At 40.0% G+C, this 25,888-nt stretch overlaps 1 protein-coding gene across 1 annotated transcript; it reads right to left on the bottom strand.

Moving 5' to 3' along the window:
• Positions 1 to 3,433: 3,433 nt before the first annotated feature.
• On the bottom strand, positions 3,434 to 18,937 carry egln2 (egl-9 family hypoxia-inducible factor 2). Its single transcript, XM_044353385.1, has 6 exons — positions 18,649 to 18,937; positions 16,620 to 18,108; positions 6,832 to 6,951; positions 6,298 to 6,434; positions 5,087 to 5,154; positions 3,434 to 4,945 (listed from the first exon to the last, which is right to left on the bottom strand). The coding sequence occupies exons 2-6, from the start codon at positions 17,886 to 17,888 to the stop codon at positions 4,893 to 4,895; spliced, it is 1,647 nt and encodes a 548-aa protein (XP_044209320.1). The 5' UTR covers positions 17,889 to 18,108; positions 18,649 to 18,937; the 3' UTR covers positions 3,434 to 4,892.
• Between the last annotated feature and the right edge of the window lie 6,951 nt (positions 18,938 to 25,888).

The following is a 25,888-nucleotide window of genomic DNA, read 5'->3' as shown; positions in this document are numbered from 1 at the left end:
CTGTCCTGACCTTCCTGCACAGTAACATATATCAATTCAGCATCTACTTAAAAATTGGCATCAAAAACTAACTTAGGGGTGGGCCTATGAGCATGATTTGTGACATCACAACTAGTTTTGAAGCCAATCCTGATCCAATATTCAACTTAAAATGTGTGATGTGGAAACTTGAAGCCTCCAGTGCACATCCACTGAGAATGGACTTAACAGTGCAGTAGGCAACATTTTGTGTCCAGCAGTTAAACTAATGAAATATATTTATATATTCATAGATTCTTGAATTTCTAATGAGGGAGAAGGAGGAGTAAAGCCCTTTTTAAGGATTTTAATGTGGTAATTATACTATTTTTCCGGAAAAAAATATATATATCAGACTCACATTATTGTTCCAAGCAGAGTAATTTTGTATGTCTTCATATATATATATATATATATATATATATATATATATATGGAGGGGATCTTTAACCAATTTTAGGAAGGTGAAAACTGATAACTCTTCTCACGGATTAATGATTTTAACCATAGGTGATATCCAAACATAAACTTGGCTATCCACATTATGCTCTGCAACTGCTTTACCTTGTATTTTGATCCCTCATGTATAAAATTTCCTGCTAGAAGATAATTGACATCAAAGCATGGCCCTCCCACTCTGTCTCAGATGCTTTGTGCGCATGCACGCAACTCATTCAGTTATAGACATTACTGTGTGGATAGTTAATCTCCCTCACTCGGCTGGTCTGTTCTTCAATCTTTGTTATCAATATCCTTGCCAATGTTTATAATCAGGAAATACACAAGCTGGAGGAATCAGGATATGCAGAGAAAATCACCAGGGAGGGGGCAAGCAGTTCTGCTGAATCCTGGTATATAACTCATCACATTGTGCATCACAATGCAAAGGCAAGGGTGGTGTTCAATTGTTCCTTTCGCCCCCAGCAGACTGCCCTGAATGATAACCTGCTACCAGGGCCCTATCTTGTTCCATCACTACTGGGAGTCCTGCTCAGATCTTGAGAGCATGTTGTTGCAATCAGCGGAGACATACATGGTATGTTTCACCAAATCAGACTCCTTCCAGAAGACTGACCACTTCTCCACTTCATCTAGCATGATATGTAAATAAATAGATCACCTGATATTTATGAGTGACATGTACTATCCTTTGACACAGCTTGCAGTCCCTGCTGTGCCATCTATGCTGTCCAACGTCACGTCAGAGGCTATCAAGGCAGCCATGAGGATCTTCCAGAGACTGTGCTCACTTCATTCCATGTGGAGAACTTCCTTAAATCCCGACGCTCACCACAGCAGGCAAAGGATCTCCTTGAGTGACTGAGAGTTCTCTTTGCAAAAGGCAGATTTGAGATTAGGCAGTGGGCTTCCAATATGACAGCTGTAATTTCTCATCTCCCAACTGAGGCACGATCAACAACATGTGAGCTGTGGCTAAGAGCCAAAAGGGCTGATCCTGGAGAGTCCACCGTTGGTTTGCGTTGACACTGCCCATCAGACACATTGAGATATAAATATCGGCCTGTGTCACCCAATCAACCAACCATGCTGAATACGATCCAACCAATACGATCCACTCGGGTACATAATTCCCTTCACTACATCTGCCAAGTTCCTGGTCCAGGCCTTGAGGATTAAAGAAAGATGATCGCATGAACCTATTGCAGACAAGTTCCTTCCAGCATGGCAGGCATGGGAAGGTGAGCTTCCTCAGTTACAGGACATCACCCTGCCTCAGTGCTGTGTACCAGCTGATGCTAACAACAATGCTTCAGTGATGAACTCTGAATTCTAAACCGCTAGGATACACATCTTCTGACCTTACTGACCCTGACCTTATAACACCTAACCTGCTGCTGATGGGGAGGCGGGATGCATCTCTTCCCCAGGCAGCATATGGTTCCAGTGATCTTGGCTGCCACTGTCGGAGGCATAGACCAATTCACCCTCTGGTACCTTCCCAACCGTCAACATCACTAGAAATGGTGGCCCTCCATTGCTGACCTTACTGTAGGCCAAGTAATCATGGTAGTTGACCCACAGCTTCCCAGGGTTGTCTGGCCCATTGAAAAGGTCTCCTGCATTCATCCCAGTGACAATGGAAGGATTCGGTCATCTTAGGGACAATCTGCACCCCTCCAGTCACCAAGCTGGTACTGCTCCCTAAGGTGCCAGATGAGGATGAAGACAACAACACCACCTATAACAGCAGGGACGTTGTATTTCTACACATTCATAAATATGAATGTGGGAGCGCTGTATAAAATCTCCTGCTGGAGCAAAATCAATGTCACAACACATTGCTTCCACTTTGCCTCAGAGACTTTGAGTACGTGCACGCAACTCATTCAGTTATAGAGTCTACCTTGTGGTTACTCGGCTGGTCTGTTCTTCAGTCTTTGTCATCAATATCTTTTGTTACTACAGTGTGCATCGTTGACAATGTAAGTTATCATAAATATTAGCTGATGTTATGTCTTCATGGCACTATAATACTAATTGTTAACACTGCAGTGTTTAGAAGTTTATGTGGTAATTAGCAGGCTATTGGCTTAACCCACAAGGTGCTCAACTTAGTCAATGAGCAGATGTCTAACCCAGTGTATATTTGATTAAGTTTGTTTTCTAAGTTGAGGTACCTTATACCTGTCTTGTTGAGGATAGTGCAAGAAATCATTGACCTCAGTAGCGTACCGACAGTCTAGCCTGGTCATGTGACCCTCTACTTGTTGAAGCCAGCACCATACTTGTGTTTAACTAAAAAACCCCTTGTAACTATTTGGTAGTATGATGTTTCATTCATGTAATCGATATTCCATGTTAAATTCCCAATTTGATGCCAATGTTAACTAATTATTATTATTCTGTGTTGCAAATATCACAAACCACACATTTTATATACCTACCATAACATTGTACCCGCTACGATTCCCAACCACCTCATGCTTGGAAATAAATGCATGTTTGGAAATAAATGCTTTATTTGAATGAGAGAAGTTGCTGCATTTTCTCTAACCAGGAAATTAGGCCACTTGTGCACAGCCAGACTATAGTCACACACACTGTTGTCTACACTTCATGTATAACTGAGAATGTGTTTGCCCCATTTGTCTTTGTGCTGCTCTTGGACTTTGAAAGAACAGCTGAATAAAACTCAAATGCAGTGCAAATGTTTCTTAGTAAATCAATTACAAATGATTTGTGTACAAAAACAAACAAGTTTTAATTAAATATTCAAAAATTAAAAAAAAGAATTAGGCAAACAATTTCCATTTGTTCTCAATGTTTTAGTTTCTATTGCATTTGAATGACCATATTATCCACATCATAAAGGCATTAAACTACATTTTTAGTTATATATTTTTTTTTCTATCATTCACACATGGCATTTCAAACAATAAAGTGCTTTTTTTTCCTTAAAATAACCTTCTCTTTAATCAACCCCACATACACTGAGACAATACCTGTGACCCTCTCTAAGACAGCGGAATTTGTCACATACATGTGCAAATACACATTTACACACAAACATATTCAGTCCACCACCACACATGAGCAGGCGGTAGTTTGACCCTGCAGTTCACATACAGTGTATGCTTTACTCTGTGCTTTATACTGTAAATGGTCTTAAGTGTACAGGTTGTTTGAGGTTATCTGATAAGTACTTTTTAGTATAACTTTGTCCTTTTTATTCTTTTTTTTAAATTAGCTGTTGTTATTCATCCGTCTATGTGTATATGTGTGTGTTTGTGTTTGTTTGGCCAGAGGGTTCATCTGTTTTCATCTTGTTTAGAACAGGTACAAGTCAAGCTGAATCTGCATACAGGTATATGAGCATACACGCACACGCACACACACACACATACATACACGCCAATACAGAAAACACGCCAACACAGAAAACACACTCAATTTCATCAAACCCTGTTTTGACCCTTTTCACTGGACAGCTCACCTCTTGTCTCAAGTGTGGGCCATGCATTCAGTCAAACAGAGAGCAGAACACATCAAGTACGTAGAAAAGTTTTGTGTGCTTGAAAATCTGTTGCATACATACATTGCAACTAATGAAATAAATGAAACGTCCATGCTGGATTACTCAGTGTTTTTTATTGCGCTAACATTTTGAGGCTGTTGCAAAAGATAGCCAGATATTGCAATACCATCCAGGAATATTTTATGAACTCTATTTAGTGTGCATCCAGTAATGTTTAGGGTTAGCGCTTAGGGTACCATATGGCATCTTTCCACTGTGTCATGACCAACAGTCATTTGATGTATTATCAAGCTTTATCCTTTCTGTGCCTCTGTCTTTACACTGACCCCACATACATGCTCGCCCACATCATGAGACAAGGGGACCACTTCACAACAGATTCATCATACGTTATATGCTCATTGTGTTTGAATTGAAAATTACACCAGATCAGAGTAAAACAATGATTTCTTAATACGTCACAACATCACTGATAACTGAACAGGCAAAATGGCAACAAAAGAAAGTAAAGTTTTTTTTTCAGTTAGTTGTCTTCATAGATGATTCAGTGAGATGTCTAAAGAAGAGAAATACTTTCTCTTGGTTGTCTTCTTCTTTTGCCATGCAGACTATTCTGACCCGACCTCACCCGTCACACAATCCAGTCTGTTGTGCTCGTTATCTGCCACATCTTTGATCAGCAGGCTAATCACACGGCAGGAAAATATTACATCACAACCCATGATGTGAATCTGACAGTTGACACTGAAACAGTGGCACGGAGCTGCGGACATGACTGACAGTTTAACGGTGTCTCCCTTTTATGATCGTGGCATCCATTAGCAGTTCAGAAAGGCACATAATACTTTTAGAGTGCTCTCCAGTGATTAGATGAGATTTATGTCCTGCTGTTTTGAGTGACAGGCACTTGAACACCTTTCTGTCCTGTTGCTATGGACACAGGTAAAAGAGAAAGAGCATATTAGTCACATACAATATGAAGTGGCACCAAATATATCCAGAGGTGATATACTGCACAAACAAGCCAGGAAGGAAAAGTAATCACAAAATACAGACTGTAAAGAAACTCACCCAATCTGTATTTCTCTTTAGCCTCCGCTCTCTCTTTGGCATCAAAGTACCAGACTGTGATGGCATAGCTGTAAGACACAAGAAGGATAAAGATATACTAATAAGAAAATAATTATTTCTCTTTTGTGGGTACAGAATATAATCCTGGTGGAAAAATTAGCTATTTTCTAGCATAAGAAATTAACTAGGTGCTTGTTTGAGGCAAAATTGCTGATAAAAGTCAATTTAATGGCTGTTTATTAGCATATAAACAAAGTATCTTTTAATGTTATTCTATTAAGGTAATGATTGTATTATGTTGCATAACGTTGTGTGTTTTGGTTTTATGTGCCAAAATGCAACTGCTGGATTTAATAGGGGTTTTTTGTTGTTGTTGTTTTTTTAAACTGTCTGTGATAAAGACGTAAATGCTCACAAAAAATCTGATTATGAGGTCAAAAATTGCTCTCTTGAAAGATCATTTCTGACCCAGCTAGAGACAACACATCCTATGAAATGAACAGCAGACTGTCAGGCAAGCTGATGTCCTGGGCATCAGAGGGTTAATCTCTACAGTTTCTTGTCCCTCCTGTGGGGCTGTGTTGTTTATTCCTGTCTCTCATGTCTGTGCCTCTCCAGCACGAGTCCTGCAATCGAACCTTCCTCCCCTCTCCCTCCCGCCTACCCCCTCAGGAAACACATACTTCCTGCCTTGGGCCCCGCCTCGCCCCCCAGCAGTCAGATGGAGAGGAGAGGAGAGGATGAGTCTGTTGCGTTTGAGCATCAAGAAAACTTAAGGACTTGTAAATATGTATCCTGGTTTCTTTTTACAGTTGTCTGGAGTCCATAAAATTTTAATTCCCTCACTTTTTAACTGCACGGTTTAAAGTGATGAGAAATCAAGCATCACTGACAAAGTTGTTGACTGGAGAGTCTGTGTGTGTGTGTGTGTATGTGTGAGTGTGTGTGTGTGTGTGTGTATATGCTCATCTCTTTGTCAATTGTCTTTGACAATTTATAGTAAATGACTGTAATGTTAAAAACAAAGAAACATGTGCATGGTCTTAATTATACAGTAGGGAGCAAACTAAAATAGACTAGATATACATAACTGGCAGTATTGGCACTATGCCCTGTCTTTTTTTATACAATTTAAAATCATGGTACAATGTTACATTAGTTTGTGTGTGTACTGCATACACAAGACCCGAGCAAGTTGAAGAGTTACTAACCGAGTGGCGTAGGCTGGCTTGACTTCATGTGGGTTCCTGCGGTCAGACCAGAAGATGAGCAGCCGGTCAAACATAGGTTCGATGTTGGCCACCACATTTTTGCCTTCAGGGTAGATCTGCAGCAACCCTCCTTGTTTCTATAAACACACATACACAAACAAAACACACACAATACAGCCTCTTACTTGCAACATAAATTCCAGCAATTTCTGGAAATGTGGAATTTTGCAAGGATTGTTGTTTCCTGAGGGTGTCTGAATGTTTTCTCTGTTGGGCACTAAGAGTTCTAAGTGTTGGGTTAAGTTACTTATGTAAAATTGAACAATTTGAAAAAACATGACCAAAGACTAACAAATCTTTAAAAAGACTTGAAGAATCATGTAAACTGAAAGACCAGAGAGTTCAAGTCTTTGTAAGACACCGAACTGATAATAAATCCTTTTTGCGTTGCTCCTCATTCAAATAGAGATTAATACATATTTTCAAGTGTAATAAAACATTTTAAATAAATTAATATTCATCTTATAAATGTACCTTGACATCCCAGTTCTTGTTAAGATAGTAGATACATGTGATGCAGCGTCCGTCACCGTTGGGGTTGTCAACATGGCGGACATATCCTGCCCCATTACCTGGGTAACAGGCAACCATGGCCTAAAAACAAAAGAAATGGATCATTAGTTGTGCATTTGTCTCCGCCTTAGACAATAAGCACTTGAAAACAACAGTATAACAAGTAATTCTGCTGCCTGGCACACTTTGGGCCTCAGCTCGCTATCACAACTGTGTGTTAACAACCATTTTGCTTCATTTTCACAGCTACAAAGCAAATATCACCTTCCAGTTAAACATTACTTATGATACCTCCAAGACAGAAATTTATTCAAAATAACACAAATCCTCGTCCACCATAATAGACTCCATTTTTCAACAGAGGGTCAAATCCAGTCATATTGCAACTAATTTTGATCCCAACTGTATTAGATGTAAGATTGAACCTGCCTCTTTAAACCATCTATTTTGGGCCGGCCCTTTAGTGGTAAAACTCTGGGACAGGATATTTAAACATCTCCAGAATACACCATATGAATATTCAATCCTCTTTGTGTGTCACTTTATTTGAAAAATAAAGTGACACACCTTTAATTTATTATCATTATTAGTATTATTATTTGCATTCCTCTGACAGTATTTGTTTGTGTATTAGTATAACAAAAACAATTTTAAAAAAACTGAGTTTACAAAAAAACCCCCAAGTAATCTCTTAAATGGACCTCATAGGTTGATGAGATTTTTTCATGTGCTTTGATGCCTTTAAAAGTGAATTGTGTTATGGATTATTTGAAAAAAGAAAAACAGGACTGTAGAGCTGCAATGATTAATCAATTAGTTGATCAACAGAAAATTAATCGCCAGCTATTTTGATAATCGAATAATTTTTTTCAGTCAAGATCATTTTAATCAAGAAAATAACAGACAGATTAATCGATAATGACAATAATTGTTAGTTGCAGCCCTACAGGACCATGTGAGGGATGAGTTCACCTGTTTAGAGTGGTTACACTTTGAGGAACTACAGGTGATCAATTAATTATTATCAATTATAGGTGACTAGTAAGCATTTAGAGGTTTCAGCCAGAGTACAGAAGCTGCAACAGAAACCTTCGGTGCCACCCATTCAGCTTTCACACCACTCCAAAATAAACTCTTTCCCAGCTGGAAAGACTGTAATTTGTGAGACACACACACACACATACACACTCACAAGAAGGAAAAAGAGCAGAGAAATATGTCAGAGTTCAGCTGTTGTTCCCAGCTACGATCTGCAGATAGAGTATCCATGTTCAAAACAATGGTCTTGCGTTGGTATTTCCCCTGCTTGACGTCTCTGCGTTCAAGGCTGTGAAGCAGGAGAGTGCTGCTTTCTTTGGGAAGTCAGAGGGAACCGAGACCTGCGTGAGAGCTCTCCGGTCGATGCACATTCCAGACCAGGGCCACTACAAGACCATACGACTGTAACTGACAAAACTGTACCAGGGTCAAAATGAATTGAGCCCACGTCAGTATGACATATACTGAGGCACAGAAACATACTCATGTTTCAAGCCAGAGTAAATAGTTTCCAAAGCGTCTCCATCAGACTTCCAGTCAGACCTGCTATGTCTCAGCAGAGTCCACAGCTGATTCAATTACTGGCTGACATCAGCCTACGCAGGCAGACAGAGATTCTAGGTGAGGATAGTTGGCATAGAGTGATAACTTCTCTACCATCCAGGCTGAATACAAAGGAATACTGTAACTGCTCTGACTTATCTTGTTCTGCATGGGAAGAAAAAAGTTACAATATTGGAGTCACTGCATCACTTCAGCCCACCTCTAGGACACTATCATTCATGACTAACAAGTTCCACACTGCTGCAATATCGATTTAACTTACTTGACTATCACCGAAGCTGTAGTACTATAGCATCAGAGTCTTAACCCTGAGGAGATCAAACAACGTTCACATAGATTTCTAAGACAAATGCACCTTTCCTCATGTTTGTGAAACTCAAATAAAAATGACAGTATGTTTTGTGTCCTCTGGTGTTTCCATCCACATTCACAGCCAAGTTTGGTTGTGTTGTGTGTGACTCCGCTCAGCCATTGTCAGCTCTCATTACTGACTAACTCTCGCAGTCAGAGCTCATTAACCCCCGGACCTTTTGCTCCGGGCTCCAAATGACAACCAGACCGGTTGCGTCAAAACAAACTTATCAAATGTACACAAAGGAAAAAACAGAAAACCATGTGCATTCACATAGTGATCATTAGAAACATTACTGTAATCCAAATGTGATTTAGAGTCACAAGAGCTGATTATATTGTGACAGTTTCAAAGAACTAAAACCAGCTTTGTCAAGTTTGGGGTTACTAAAACTGTATGCGGAAGATTGTGACATTTGGTATGTTTTTAGGCATGATTATGGTTTGCATTTCATTTTACAGCTACAGTTAAGAGGTTTCTTGGTTTCAACTGTTGCGATATCCCAAGGTGCCCCTTCTGGCCAACCCTGCAACATCATCACAAGTGGTGGCAGGAAAAAATCCTGCAGAGAAGAGTCTGCTTTTAGCATACCCTACCTGCTGTCAGCGCCAATTTCAGATATGTCCCGCTGTTGCTGATCTTGTATCAAACTGAAAACAGCTGCTGCTCTGTTTTGTAGGGATAAATGCCCTTTTGTGCAGACAGAAACTAGTTTAGACAATTTCTGTCTCAGAAAAACATATGTAGTTGTCAATATTCAAGAGTCCCATTATGAGATGGTTCTTAGATTGGATTCAAAATACCCAATGGAGAAATATTTACTCTGTTACAATGACTGCTGTCATGGAAATAAGTTCTTATATATGTATATACACATTACAAAATGTCAATACTATGGGTTAAAAAAAATAACCTTCATAATATAAGTTTTATTTTCATGATTGCAAACATCAAAGAGTGGATATTTTCCTTTATTTTGATAAAATATGATACAATCCCTTGATCTGACACAATATTCAGAATGAAAAACTCCATAAATTTATATAGAATTTAATGTGTTTAAGGATGGATTTAATTATGAGGGTGATGTTTTTTTGTTTTTGTTGTGTACATATTCAAGGAAATTTCCAGCAGCTTTTTTTTTTCAAGTTGGTAACAGTCTTAACAACTGTAATGAACCACAATTAACATGTACTATGCCACACCAGACAGCTCAGCCCTCGCCTGCAGCATAAACACATCACACACACACACATACTCACACACATAAACATACACAATATCTATATCAAAGCTTACACAAGACAGGCATATAATTTAGGAGGAGGGCGCTGATGTTTTCGCTAAACCAACCCGAGGCATTAAAAAACTAGATTTGAATCCTTCAGACATCACTACCATTCAAACCAGTTTCATACACAGCCACACTGTTTCTGACAGTAGCTTATAGACACACACATGCACAAAACATTTAGTCACACAGCGTGACACGGCACGTCGCGATCCTATCTGTCATTTCTGCCCTCCTCGCTCCTTCATCTCTGCTGAGATCTGTGCCCACAGTCAGTTCAAGTCTAATTGGCACCAACCACCTGCATGCCAGGCACCAGCATTAATGCCTAATGGCAGAGCTTGGTACAGTAGATACCCGGGCTGCCAAGCTGATGCCCGGGTAGGCAGAACAGGCTGTTCTGGACAAGAACAAAAATAAACTCCAATGCTGCACGCATATTCTGATAAGAGGCATGATGGTAGAGAGAAGGGTGAGGAGGGGAGAGGGGGCTAGATAAGGCTCGACAAATAGAGGCATTACTGCTTGCCAAGGAGAAAGAACGAAAGAGAACGTGTGTGTGAGGGGGTGGTGGGGGTTAAAACAGCGAGGAGGACGTTGTTGGTACACTGTGATGATGGTTAATTTATTTTATTTTTTTCAATGAGGGTTTTGTAAGCAATTGTGGCTAGTTTTACTAACTGTGGATGTTGTGATTTAAAGATGTCTCTTATTTGAATCTTTATATCATATGACAGACATATAAGATGTAAAGCTGGTTGAAAACAAAAACAGATGGGCTTTTACTGGGCCAAGTTCCCCTCTACAACAGTGTAGTATATACTATAGAGCTCAGCTTTGAAAAGAGCATACAGTACATGTGGTAAAATACTCAAGATGTACTCTTTCTGTAAATGACCTAGACTGTTTTATTTGCGTAGCTGATACACTGGATAGAGGGTCAGACGAAGACAATGTTTAGAATTTTGAAAGAAGTGTGTGCTTCTCTTACACGTGCTGTAAACAGACAAGAGACTCATCAGCAATTCATGAAATGCAGATATATATAGACAGAGGAGGGAGGAGGGAAGACTCTGCAGATCAGACCATATGGTTACTCATGATACTTATAGGTATACTATTTCAATACTGCAGGCATGAGTACAGGGTCAGCTCCACAGCTGGTAGAGACTCACTGACCCGGTCCCAGTGTTCAACTTAAGGTCTCAGAAACCTGACTGATTTTAATTAAGTGTGAAGCTTAAAAAGTCTTATAAAATTGTGTTTTGTGAATATAATAACAATTGATAATTGTTTGATCAAAACAAATTAACATGATGATGCCATATTAAAAATCTAGACCTAGTGGTGATTTCCTGTTGCAGAGGGATGAAAAGTGTGCAGAAAAAGGCTCAAAAAGTCAGCGAGAGAAATCTAAAGATCTTCCCAATTTCACAGTGGGACAGCCCTGAGCCCTTGTTGTAATCGGAAAAACATGGATCAAAATCAGTGAGTCTTCGAGAGTGGACGGTGGGATTAGCACTGGCATGGTAGGACCCCATCTCTGGGGTTGAAACCATCTGTCAGGCGGCACTGCCATCTTACTAAATTCCCACTGCGGATTACTTACAAGCAGCCTGGATGACACAAGATGTGATATAAAATTCAGTCATTATTAATAATTTCTACTAGATTGAATATGAGAGACGTGAAGAAGATAAAAGTCTGTGTGAATTAAACTGAATGATGATTAAGTCTTTTATCACTAGCATCTATCTCTGCTGCCTTTCCTGCAGGTTCATATCATGGCCTATTATTCAGCTAGATTCACCTCTAGGCCACTGCCTCTATGGGCTAGATATTGGTTTTCTAGGTGTAAGATTGCAATCTAAACAGCGTGTGTGTGTGTGTGTGTGTGTGTGTGTGTGTGTGTGTGTGTGTGTGTGTGTGTGTGTGTGTGTGTGCGTGTGTGTCTCTTAATAGATTTATGGATGTACTGCAACATAAACAACAACAAAAACAGTGCTACACTGGTTTAAACCTTAGAAGGTAGTTGTACTTTTTACAATTGGAAGATTTCATCACTAAGGTTACAAGGTGTCAGCCTCAGACTGCTTGTGTTGATATTTAGGACTTTCTATAACATCCATAGGTTGGTAGCGCAGGGTTTGCAGCATTACGTGATAAAAAGGGGTAAAATACTTGCAATGTTTATGTATATACTTATGTTGTGGCGGTTATTTTATATGTGTAACATAAATCAGTGTGTATACAAACTTTAAAAATGTGAGAAACTACAATCAGACATGATGAGCTAATCCTGCTAATTATGCACAAGTCACCATTGACCACAGCAATGTGTGTGTTTCTTTAGGTGTTAGTGTATGCATGTACGCAATATACTTATTTTTGTGTCATCATTCACAAGTTTATGAAATTTAAAAAAAAATTCAATTCAAAATGGGTAGGCTTTGGGATGTCCCCTACTGCTAATGTATATATGCTATTATATGATACATAGTCACACACTGTAAATGTGTTTTGGGATACGACAACACAAAAAATGAGAATAAATTTGAAACTAAAAGTAATATGAAGTAAGAAGGACTCAACAGTAGCTGTGTTCCGGTTTCATACCTTATACTAATCCTAATCCCTGTTTGAGTATAAAATTCATACATTTAGACTGGAAAAACACAAAATGAAGTATACTTAAAAAACATCAACTGGATTACTTAATTCACCCAATTTTTGATTGTGATGTTGATGTACATGAATGTCACAAAATGCCATGCACAACAAAAATTACAGAAAAATCAAGAAAATTTAAGAAAAATCGAGAAAAAACCCTCAGGCCTCCGAGGGTTAAAATATCACACGGTGTTGTAACATTTCCAACAACAGCTACAAAGTACATGAATGCTGCTACATTGCATTTAAAATAGGTAGGTTGCATCAGGGGGGATATCCATATAAACGCACAATATCATCCAGAATACCATTTTGGAGGCAAATATTAGCTAGTAATGATTATTATTATGTTCATTTTTATCACTGCTTGTGTTTACCCTCTGAACTGTCTAAATGGAGACTAAATTAAAACCAAATTTGTCTATCCATCATCCATTTCATCAAGCTAGCTAGGTGGTCTGTACTGTAACTGCATTGTGTGTGTTAGAATACGACTCCTGTCTGCATGGTGGCACTGCTGAGCTCTAGGAGGGGCATATAAGGACACACTGCTGCAGTAGACATTCTCATTATACTAGAGCTTCTGCTGCATCGCCCCTTCTCACTCACTCAACACCACCATCCTCCCACTCCTTGCTCCCTAACTCCCTCTCTGCCTTACAGTCTCACTTCCAGTCTATCCCCTCCCCCTCATGTATCTCATTGCCTTTGTCGAGTTGTTTCTCACTTTCCCATAACACAACACTTTTCCTTGCACTGTATTAACTGAATTACTATGTCCTTTGTCAATACTATAATCCAGCCTTCCGCGCATCTCACAGACAGCAAAACCTGGATCCTGCTGACTAACAGAAGTCAGGGTGCATTTTCGGGCATTTTGGTACATACAGGGTATTATTTTGGGCATTGCCAGTCCCTCTCCGTTTCTCTCTCATCTCTTTCAGACACAATGCGGAGCTCTACTCTGTATGGGCCTGTTACCAAGGTAACGGCTGGGAAATATTTTGTCCAAGGAGCAAACAAGGGGTTGATAAGATGAAGGAGAAAGGGAGTGAAGTACAGGACAGCGGAAAGGAAAAAGGAGGTCAGAACAAAGAAAGTGAAAAATTTAAATAAGGTTTGAAGGATGGAGTGACTGGTTATACTTCTCCTCGATCCTCCTCTTTCCATTTCCTATCACTGCTTCTCTCTCTCTCTCTCTCTCTCTCTCTGTCTCTCTCTCTCTCTCTCTCATGCACACTCCATCATTGTATCTATTGCTACGCAGTCTCTTGTACTCTTCCACAGAAACATTATGTACTGTACAGCACCGAACTTTTTCAACACACCAAGGGCAAATGGAGAAATCTGGCAGGGGAACAGCTGGTGTACCTGTAGCAAATGTACCTGGTAATCACACCATGCCAAGTAAGAGAAAATGAATTACTTAGTGAACAATCAGTAAACATCCAAATGAGCCTCTGGCAGGTACTGAGTGACATAGAAAATCTAAACAAGTGGCATCCATAACTATAAAACTGGTAACCCTAGAATAAACTCCTTATTCTAAAACCATGTTCCTCCCTAGGAAACTATTTCTATGCACATCTCCTGATTGTTTTCAGTCCTCATACAAGCATCTATCCAAACGAAACAATGAAAAAAACTTTAAATACACTTCATTAAGGTCTGCCCTGAAATTTATACCCGCAATCAAATAAACTTACAATGCTTATGTTTTTTTTTCTATGAATCTACCTCCTCTACAAAACAGGCTTGTGAATTGAGGCAACAGCTTTGATGCGTTATTGATTTTACCGATTAAAACCACTTCATTCATGAAAGGAAGCTGCAGCTCAAAGTGTCAAAGGATAAAAGGGCATTTTTATATCTTTTCATGAGTGAGATGGTGTTAGTGTGCAGTAGAATGCAACTCTCAACAGTGAGCAGAAGTGGTATTTTGCACTCCAGCACTGCAGCAGAACTAAAAAGATCTAGAAAATGTGAACATGTTTGCCTCAAACCACACTTTTAGTCCCATTTTGCTGTCATTTTGTCACAACAAAGACCAAGTATGACTTTGACTTGATAGCAGCACAATCAGCCAGGGGTCTATAGGAGCAAAGGCTGCGGATGTAACCCAACCAGCCCCTGTTTAAACACTGCCTCAATCTTATGTAAATGACTAGACATGAAGGGCAAGTTGCTATGTCCGGTGTTACACAGATGGGGTGAACGAGGTTGTGGCGCCAATAGTTTGGGAAGAGAGGGAAAAATAGTGATGATAGATGATCACATCAAACATGGTGAAGGTTAGACAAAAAGACACAACCAACACAAGACAGGAGATGGTTAATGTGAAGAATTTCCACTTGGCTACCAAAATGCTCTACGTATATTTCGAAACATTTTCTTTTATATTGGGCTGCCAGGTTGACTGTTTTTCAGATCAGATCAGACGCTGTGTTCATCAAAATGCTTCCTGGAATATATTTACCCCACGTGACGCACTTGTATCAAATCTGTGTACACCTATCAAACTGACCTCTTATAGAAAGTAAAGAATTACAATATTAGTATTTATTTCAGTCACACTCTTTCACCATCTATCTTTTTTTTTTTTTTGATTCTTCATTTCAAAATTAGCAGTTTAAACAAATGAATGTTTTAAACCACACCAACCTGTATTGTCTGGATCTGCTATTTGCAAATCTTGATTGCACATAGGGGAAAAACTAAGAACATGTTGGGTAACAGTCTAGACTGGCATGTAATGGTTAACTCACAGCTGATAGGGAAACAGACCATGACACCACATCCTGAAAAACACATTCATATTTACTGAGTAACTGTTACTGAGGGCTATTAATGCAAAGAGGGACAGGTGGAACATGTACTTAATCTTAATGTTTTCACTTCGCTGCACTGTTTTTCCATTTCACAGAGGAAAACAGTAGCGAAAATGGGAGAGGGGAGTACAGATAGATTCAGGATGGAGACTTCAGTCAGAAAGGGTCACTGACATTACCTGGCTCTGATAACCCAGGACTGCGTCATTACAGGGAGGAGGGTGGGGGCTCACTGTCCTGCACACAATGTCCACAGCTGGGTGCAGGACAAAAAGCCTGCCATCTGTGGGCTATGACGAGGGGGAATTACAGTCATCTGCTGTTTAGTCTTAGTGTGTATTGCGCTCTGTTAGGTGTTGTGCTGCGGTAATTGTGCATGGCATTTGAAAAATATCAACAGAAAAGATAAACTGAAACGTGTTGTTTAGTTACGGTAAAAATAAAAGAGAAAACTTGTGGTTCACATGGCATGAAATATGAGTAAATGGAACAAAACACTCTCCTACCATGCCAGTGCAATGTTTGCATGGGTGAAAGTAGGGATAGAAAAAGTCGTCTTCAAAGCCAGAGATATAGTGATGGCCAACGAGATACAGCTCCAGATGCATTTTTTCTTCTCCTGGGTACCAGTGGAATGAGGGCAGGGACAAGGCCAGGCCTAAACTCAGGCACAGTGCCAGGTTGGGAGGAAAGCTCAGCCCGCAGCCCCCCCTTATCATGCTCATATGTGCCAAAAAACACAACAGGGCTCATCCTAACATCCTACCTGACGTTCTGTTTGCTATCCCACTGTGGTGTTAGTGTGTGTGTTTGCCTGCCTACACTTCAGCATTAGAGCAGACATGACACAACCAACCTCTTGCTCAAAATATAATGATGTCATCAGACTGATACATCCATGTCGTCTTTTTTTGTAGCCTCTATTTTCTCCCTTTGGCACATAGCTTGAAAACATACCCTCTCTCATCCCTAACCCCACCATTTTCCATTATGTGCCACCTCTCACCTTAGTGCGTCCATTGATGACACAGTCCCCCAGCTGTCCATTGGCAGCGCTGTACATGACGGCCTCATCAATGTGAGCCATCAGCATCCCGATGCTCTCGCACCCGGGCTCACGTCCCTCCACCCAGGCGATCTGGTCGCCCCGGATGCTCCGAGAGGGAATGCTCTTCTGGCTCACCAGCTGCCCGCCCCGAAATTTCCCACTGCGGTTTAGGATCTCCACCTCCTCCAGGACCCTGTCGCCCAGTTGAGGGCCAAGGAAGTTGTCCTTCACACAGATGCCGTAGTACTTCATGCAGGGGATGATGTACTGCTGGGCTATGCACTCTGCTGACCAGCCAGCGCCTGAAGAAGGTGGAGGGGTGGGGATGCCATTAGCCTCCGCGGGGGAGGTCTGGCTGGGTGCAGCTGGTGGACCAGCCGATGCCACATTATGTCCGTTGTGCTGGTTAGTGTGGGGGACAGGAGGGGTGAAGGGAGATTGGGGAGTGACACAGTGCACATTATTGATAGTCATTTGGTTGCTATGGGAACTGTTGCTGCAGTTGACTGTGAGCGGGGCGACTGATCGGGCCACCCTGGGGGCCTCTGAAGATTTGTGAGCAACACTTACATCTGCCAACCTTCTCCGCTTTAAGTCTGAGTCTCCTGAAGCAAAAACCGAGTCCACAGAACTTCCCAAACCCGGTGACCCACTTGTGAGACCATTCAGAGTCTCTGACCCCAAGTCCCGGTTCTCCCCACCCCTCCGTTTCTGTTGTTGCACCTGTCTGGCTTTCAGGTCACCATTGAGCCTCCTCATCACTAAAGGGCACTTCTCATGAGCTGTGTGGTCCCCGTTCTCCACCAGACAGGCTCTACTAGTGACAGGGTACATAGGGCCCCCCACCATCCCCTTCATTTGTGCAGGGTAACCGTTTGGTGTGTGAGCCAAAGCGCCTGTGTGGCTGCCTTCCACGGTGGCAGATGGAGACACCACCCCACCGTTGTAGATCGGCACGCCGGTTTTGGACTGCTTCGTCAGGGTTGTGATTCCAGGGGAGTCGGTCTGAGAGGCCAGACCCGCGAGTAACTCCGCGGCTGTTGGGCTCCCGACGGGCGCCGCGCAGAAGCCGTTAAGCCCCATGTCCGCTCGGTACGTGTGATGAATCTCCGCCGGTCCGCACACAAGCTGCTGTCCGCTCGTCCTTCTCTCCTGCGAGGCTGAAACAGCGACGCATCCGCGGGAAGAGCTTGGGTTTAAAAGGTCCGTGTGTCCCAAGCTCTCCATTTCACCTCGTCATCTGCTGGATGCGCACGTAGCTCACGTCCTCGCTTCATTTTCTAGCTGAGCTGCTGTTTTCCTTGACGGAGAGGAGCTCTGTCACAGCCGCAAGAAGTTTCATGTCCAAGTCTTGTTCTTCTTGCTTTTATTTCACCCCTTTATCTTATTTAATAATCTCAATCTGTTTGCATCCGATTTATAAACATTTTGAGGCTGTGGAGAGGATCTGTGGAGAGTAAAATGATACACTTTAGACCTATTAATAGCACAGTGCAGGCCACTTGACAGTGAGCTGAAGTAAATAAATCCACAGTATTTATATAGTGGGTATACAGTTGAATCATCATTAGATTAGACTGTCATTAATTAAGTTTTCACTAAGTTTTTTTTATTAGGCTATTTTGTAGCCGAGTTCAATGCTTAAAAGGAGGGAAGGATGAAAGACGAAAGCCAATAAAAACTCACTTTTACTGACAGTTTTTATACCTATTTAAATTAGACACCACCTTCAAGTGTAATCTTTGTGTTTTAAGTAAATTACAATTCATATAATACCGTAATGAAACATAAGAAGACTTTATTTGGTCTTCATCGGCTATTGATTACCAACTTGTAATCAGGTCATGGCATGTAATCGCCTATTAGCAAAATCTATTCATTCAGTTGAAACACACGTTTCACGGTTGTGAAATAAATCAGTGCAGCTAACAACGTTTAAAAGCAAGTGAAAATTCCCTCTTGAGGAGATCACAGCTCCTCCGCTTACCTACGGCAGCCCACAGCAATGCAAATCCACAGTGAGCGTACGTGACAGGCTGAGAGTACGCATGTTATTTCCGGGATTGTCTTGCCCGTGTGTGCGTCCCATCCAATTTTCTTGTCGGTTATAAATAATATCCGAGGGATGACGGCAACCAGCGCCGACCTGACACATTAAACCAAACAGGGGGACGGAGGGAGATGCTCCGAGCCACACAAGGTCCCCTCAATCACCAAAAAAAGTGCTCTCCGTTGTGCCGGCGAGTGCCCCCAGTTTCTGTCTGCCTCCCCTCCTCCCTCTCCTCCCTCCCACAGCCCGCTTTCTCGGCTCTCTCTCTCTCTCTCTCTTTCTCTCTCTCTCGACTCCCTCGTGTCATTTACATGCACAAGCCATGTGACCACTTGCTACTACGACTTCAGCTGCACCGACAGAAACCGCCATGACATTAATTTAAACAAACCTTTACCCTATATAATCTATGGCACGAGGCAGTCTTTGGTGATAACCAACGTATCTGCAGTGATATGACTTTCAGTATTATTATAGATGAATTAATTTCTTACATGTTGAACAGTTATTAAACGTTTCCAAAATATGTTTCTGCCAGTTTGCACTAATAAAATATAAAGCAACCTTGCAATTCAATACAGTCCGCTAAAATAAATATTGTTGTTTTAAAACTTAAAATGTGCATTTATTGTTAAGATAAATGGTGCCAGAGAGGTTTTATTTTCACAGTTTCTTGTTTTTTTGAAAGCTTTACGTTGTACATGAGTTTATTTTATAGTGTCAACTAGATTGAGTGGTTCATTTAGAGAGAGAGAGCAGAGCAGCACAGTATTTATACTATGTGATGGAGACAAAATCTTCTATCAGACGAGTTAAAGTGAAACATTGGCTTAAACAGCAACAGTCATGTTAAATATGAACAGGTTTTGAATGGATCTACTAGTCATGTAGGCTACTTACATACACTTACATTCACACACACGCACACACGCACACACACATAGGCCTACTGTATATACACATGCACACAGTCTGTTTTATCCTCAATATGTCTTATCCATCAAAGCAAAAATCCTGTTGATCCAATATTGCCATAAATCAATCCAGTTTATTGATTTTCAAGACTGTCCATGGCCTAATACAACCAGAGATATTGAAAGGAGAGCCACTTTAGAAACAGTACAAAAAATCTATATTAGTTGACAAATCCCCTTTGTCACACAATATATATATTCTCATATTGTTCAGCCCTAGTGTCCTTTCAAAATGTGAAGTTTCATTGTGCATTTGAAGGAGTCATTTAATGTATAGTTTGTAGACATTTAAATCAGAATCAGGAGTGAATGAGATTCAATCTGTCTGTCTGTCTGTTTTCAGAGCCCATTATGTCTGTCCTTAATCCTGGGCTTGTTTAACTCTGCTTACATTTGACGCATATTGTCGACCTATATATTTGTGTAGGAGGAGGAAGTGATGTAATGTGCTGTTATAAAGCCAGGACTGGGGTTAGGATGCTAGATTAGCGCCTCACCCTCAGGGATTAGGGACAGAGTATTGACACAACAGTGGCACGCCACATGCATCAGTCGCTTCTCGGTGCTGCCCTCTCTTAGCCTATGGACCTGGAGAGCAGCCATGTGTAGTGACTGTTATCAGCTGGGGGCCTCTCACTCCTCAGCAGGTATCCATACAAGAATATTATGTAAGTAAATGCACATATAAATACATACATGACACGCAAATCAAAAAAATGAATGAGAGGTCATGTGCCAGGTTGCATGGACGCCTCACACATAAAAGTGAAGATAAACAGCCACCCTTCCTGCCTTTGCCACAAACATATAGACACACATCACTGGAAGATAGTGATAGCACATAAACTCACCATAAATAAACAGCTAGGTCATTGTTGACCCAGCAGACAATGCTTTCACAGGCATTTGCAGGTATTTTGTGTTGTTATAGTAATGCAACAAATACATATAGATGCTTAACACTGTACAGCAAAGGTATACAATATGTATGTAGGCATGTACAGAGTGGAGGTAAAGGTTATAAGTTCATGTGTGTATGATTGTAAAGTGAAGATAAGATTATAAGTTTGAGTGTGCGTTTTTGTCTGATATGAGTGTATTCATGTTTTATTTTCGCCTGTCATCAGTTTATGTTATGTTAAGGTACTATTGAATATCTTTCTTTGTATAATAAGAGAAAGTAAGCAAACCTGGACATACTATGCACACACAGACTATATATTTGTGTAGGCCACTCAATAGTAGTGACTTAATAAACTGTTTTAAATATAGTTTTTAAGCTCTCAGGGGTTTTGTCTTGTTATTAATTCTCTATTCTCTCTACTCTCTATCTTGCACTATTATTTATTATCTAGTACTTTGGCCCCAGAGAAATATCTTTTCATTCTGCTATATATTATGAATGTATGGTTCGAATGGCAATAAACTTGAACTCTATGGTTAAAGGCAACGAATCTAATAATAAATAATACAAAAACTAAACCAGACAAACTTTAGCACTATCCAGTGCTGATGGAGAGGGGTATAAAAATATGGAGCAGTAGCGGAGCTGAAGAGAGGATGGTGTTCGATACGTTGAGGTTCACAGACCCATCAGGCCTGGGATCGATTGTCTCTGACCGCATGCTTGTCGAGTCATTGAACTCAACTAAGCAAAGAAGAATTTGCAGTCAGAGATCAAAAATAAAGCTCCCACATAATTATGTGAAATCAGCATGTAGTGAAGACTTGTAATTTCATGGTTATTTGTATTTTATATGTTGCAAAACTCTAAATTTCTCAAGAAATCACAGACTCATGACTCATCAGTCGCTTATGTATTTAATTGGGTTTGTGGTCCGTGGGTGCGTGCAGCAAAAGGAACACATATTTTCAGACCAGCATGAAGAACAACACAATGTTTCAAGGAAAAGAGAACTCGTTTGTGAAATGTTTCTTCGGTCGTTTGTGAATCATGTTTCTGTTAATCATCTCCACACAGCTACCCCATGACTACAACAGGTAACCTTATAGAAGACTGCCTGTGTACAGGTCAAAGGCCATTTGTTTCAAGGATGCACAGCATGTAGCATGTGTTTTATTGTTGCTGATATGGAGATGTGACACGTTTTATTGGTGTTGATTTTGAAAACAAGATGTGACCAGGAAGTTTATCATCTGCGTCTGCATTTAAATGTATGCGTACGTTCACCCTAATTAAGGGTCCCCCCGCCCCCAAAGCCACTAACAATCAAAAGGGAAACTTTTACCTCCAATTTTGAGTTCATTTTCACATCATACAGTCTAAACAGTGAGTAAAGTTGACAAAACATAACACAATCCTTCCAAGTTTTGACTTTGCCAAGCGACCAGAGCAGTCAGATATTACTGTAAGAATGACACCATTGTTTTCACAGCAGTGCAAGATGAATGATGATTCATTGTTTGGCATTGATTATAGGGGAGAATATGCACCACGCAATCCAAATTGCCCAAGGTAGTATTTAAACATCCCACAAAATATTAAATATCTGGAATAGAGCTTAAAGTTGACTTGATTACAGCAGACATAGGAGGTGATATAACACACACAGGCACATAAGCACACACGTGTAAACCATTAACCCATGACGGTGGCTCCAACAATGTCACTGACATGAGAGTTATGGTCAGAGAAAACAAAATAAATCTGGGCTCCCATGTACCAGGAGATCAAAAGGAAAGCAGTACCATAATTAAAGGAAAAAACAAGCTTGGAAACACACACATTCACACACCTGCAACATTAAATAACCCCGACAGCTTCCCATCCTGTATCCTGCACATTATGGTATTTTCCCCCCAAAATAACTTACAATGCCCAGTTTACATAATGAAATATGACAGAATTATATAATTTAGATAAAACAGCACACGTATATATTCATAAAAAAGTTGTTGTTTGTTTAATATTTATATTCTTGTTTTGTATATGTTCCTGTTACTTCTCAGTAACTTCTCTCATTTTATTAATGTCAATAAATCATTTGTCTGCTGACCAGTTGACACTTGTATCTAACACTTGTTTGTTCCAAGGACTGAAAAACAGTGTGCTCATTGCCAAGGTCAGTGCTCCCAACGCAGCTGGCTGGAATCCCCCAGACCGAGTAACACAGACTAGTGCAGCTCTGCACGTATACATCTCCTCCTCCTCTCTGTCCCTCTCCCTATCTGTCTCTCTTTTTTCCCTCTTTTCTGTTGACACCACAGGAATCAAGCTGAGAGGACAACAAAGAGTTAACAGAGGGCTGAGGCCTATAAGTAGGTTGTCTTATTTTTGCTTACTCTGTGTCTTCCACTTTTTAAAAGTCGCCTCAGGAAACTATTATTGTACACAAAACATTTTCTTCCTTAAATTGTATGTGCTTATATTGTTTTATGGTGTTATTCAATGTGCCTGTCAAGCCTACGCTTTGAACGTCTGTTAAGAGTATTACAATTGTACAGTTTTGAACATTTTACTTGTGCTGGCAGATTTGAGAATGAAAGACCTGCTGCTACTGCTGCTGGATGCATGACAACGCAAATGACAAAGGTCATGCCAGTCAGATGACCATGTTAAAAATAGGCAGCAGCTCTGTGGTGTCATGGACAGTTTGTTTCTTGATTTTTGGTATGGAGTATGGAGAACAGGGATGAGGCAAAAGAATCTGGAAGACAGATCCTGAAAAATGCCGAGACACAGGGATGGGGAGGGTCCAGTGTGTTTGGAAAGTGTGTGAAAACAAAGAGAAAAGAAAGGAGGGTAGGATAAGCATCAGGAATGAATTATAAAAGATCTGCAAAACAGTTTCAATCCGGACTACATCATCATACCCTCTTTTATGAGAAAAAAAAAATCAATGAAGGAAATGATGAAATGATGAAATCAGACATTAAAAGCATCATGAGACAAAACCTGATCATCCTGATCTGCACAATGCACAACAATAAAGAAAGACAGGGAGGAAGAGGATGATTTGTTGTGTAAAAGTGAGGTAATGAGAGCAAAAGGAAAAGACAGTGAATGATAGCAGCAAGGACAGAGAGCGATACGGGTTAGTGAAGTGGTCAGGGAGGGGAATTTGAGGATCAACTGTGCCGCTGGCCTTCCTTAAAATAGCTCATACAGAGATATGGAGGAATTTTCTGTCTTCAGACAAAATGTCTAAACTGTTCTGCCCGTGCTGCACTGTCCCTGAAACAACAGAAAAATACCACTTATCCCACACATTAGCAGGATCTGCAACAAAACTCTCACTCTCTCAAAACTATGGTTTAAATCTGATGTTTGTAACTTCATCTTAAAATCTGCTGTTTGTACAAAGTGAAATATGTTCCATCTGACATTACTTCACTGTCTCACCCCAGGATCATGCACAATAATTGCAAAGTGTTTTTTGGAGCATCTTTGTGTACACATTTCATATATAGTATTACATCTTTTTCAAAACTGGTACAATAGTGAACAAAAAAAACGTTTTTGCACAATTTTAATTATCTATTCATTTAAAGGACCTATAAAAAGGTAGTCCTTGGTTTTCATGTTTTGTAATTTGAACATTGAATCAAAGTAGATCTGATATGGCATTTTTAGAATTCTTAACAGAAAAAGACCCTGTATTGTCAAAGTGGAAACAGATCTCTACAATGTGATCTAAATTAATTACAAATGTGAAATACAAAATGATGTTTACATGAGTGTTTACTCACGTTAATAGGGCACACCTAAATCATCACTGGTGCAACTAAGTGGTTTTGAAGTCACATAATCAGTTAAATGGAAATCAATTGTGGGTAGTCAATTGATTTCAATTGACTGTAGTGCAAAATCATCTGTATCTGCAGTATAACTCCACCCAGTATTATGGCAAAACCTACACCATAAAGACAAAACAACACTCCTAGCAACTCAAACACTGAGTGACTGTGCAAGAGGAAGACCAGTAAGGGAGTCAATTTATCTATCTATTATCTATTTTCTCATCTATTATCTATCTGAAACTGACAGTTCAGCACTGATTCATATAATTACTATGTTGCTGCACCCATTTTATAAACACATATTCAAGCCCAAAGCACAAGGGACAAAACTTCTCATCTTGTTTTGCTGCTGATAATTTTATTCTACAGTTATGGAAACATCTGCCTAGTCATCGAGGTTTGAAATGGAGATTTTGAGATTTCTGAAACTTAGAATTTATTAACATCACTGAGTCTTGAATTCAAGACTGATAATCTGCCACACAGATGACACACCAGCCATTGCACACTTTGTGTTCAGAATATATATTTTTAGAAAGGCCATATAAGTTTGTAGTGATGCTGACATACAGATATTTTAACATGTGGAACAAACTGAAGAAAATTACACAGTTTCTATGTATTTGAAGTGTTTATATCTTTTCCTGCTTTATTAATATCTGACACTCTCCCATGTGTGCATGAATACGCAGAATAACATGCTTGTGTGTTCAGGACCCAGACTGAACGTACACTGCCACATGACTCCTGTTATCATTGTCCCCCTTCCTTCACAGATACAGAACCGTGGACCACACCCAATGAACCTATGTGTGAGTGTGTGTGCGTGTGTGTGTGTGTGTGTGTGGTTGAGTCAGTTACTGATGCACAAAGTTGCAGAAGGTTAGAGCTATAATCATAACTTTGATAATGGTTGATCATCATTGTAGATAATGATAAGAAACACTATAACAGTAATTATAAAGCACATCTAATGAATATTTTGTTTAACCTCACATTTGACAGAATTTGGAGGAAAAGAAAATCTAATATTATGATACATGGAACATACTGCATATTGACAATACTACATATTAAAAAATTACAGCATGTTTGAATATATGGAGGGTCTTTTGCAAAAACATGCTAGTACTCTACTGTATGTTTTCATTATTCCTCCAGAAGATCATACACAATATAATTATCACCTACTGGTGTTATATTTACATTTGTATGATAAATATATGGAAAACATATGATAATACATTTTACAATATATGAAAAATAGCAGTAATTTGTATAAAAATGTTTATTATTGACAAACATATAGTTTTAAATGAATGTCAATATATGAATTTTAAATATCCTTTTTAGGAAAATATATTCAAAGGTTATTGAAAAAAAACCATTATAAACTGAAAATCTCTTGTGTGTAAGCGCGTGCATGTGTTCGTGTGTGTATG

Source organism: Thunnus albacares, chromosome 6, assembly GCF_914725855.1.
Source record: "Thunnus albacares chromosome 6, fThuAlb1.1, whole genome shotgun sequence".
In the NCBI taxonomy this organism is placed as follows: Eukaryota; Metazoa; Chordata; class Actinopteri; order Scombriformes; family Scombridae; genus Thunnus; species Thunnus albacares.
The sequence above is the reverse complement of the archived record's forward strand: the minus strand, read 5'-3'. Positions and strand labels throughout refer to the sequence as shown.

Coding starts and splice junctions, on each gene's coding strand:
- egln2 (XM_044353385.1), bottom strand. CDS start 17,888: ATGGAGAGCTTGGGACACACGGACCTTTTAAACCCAAGCTCTTCCCGC. Junction 6,952..16,619: donor TCATCAATGGACGCACTAAG/GTGAGAGGTGGC, acceptor TTTTGTTTTTAG/GCCATGGTTGCCTGTTACCC. Junction 5,155..6,297: donor AAGCCAGCCTACGCCACTCG/GTTAGTAACTCT, acceptor TGTGTCTTACAG/CTATGCCATCACAGTCTGGT.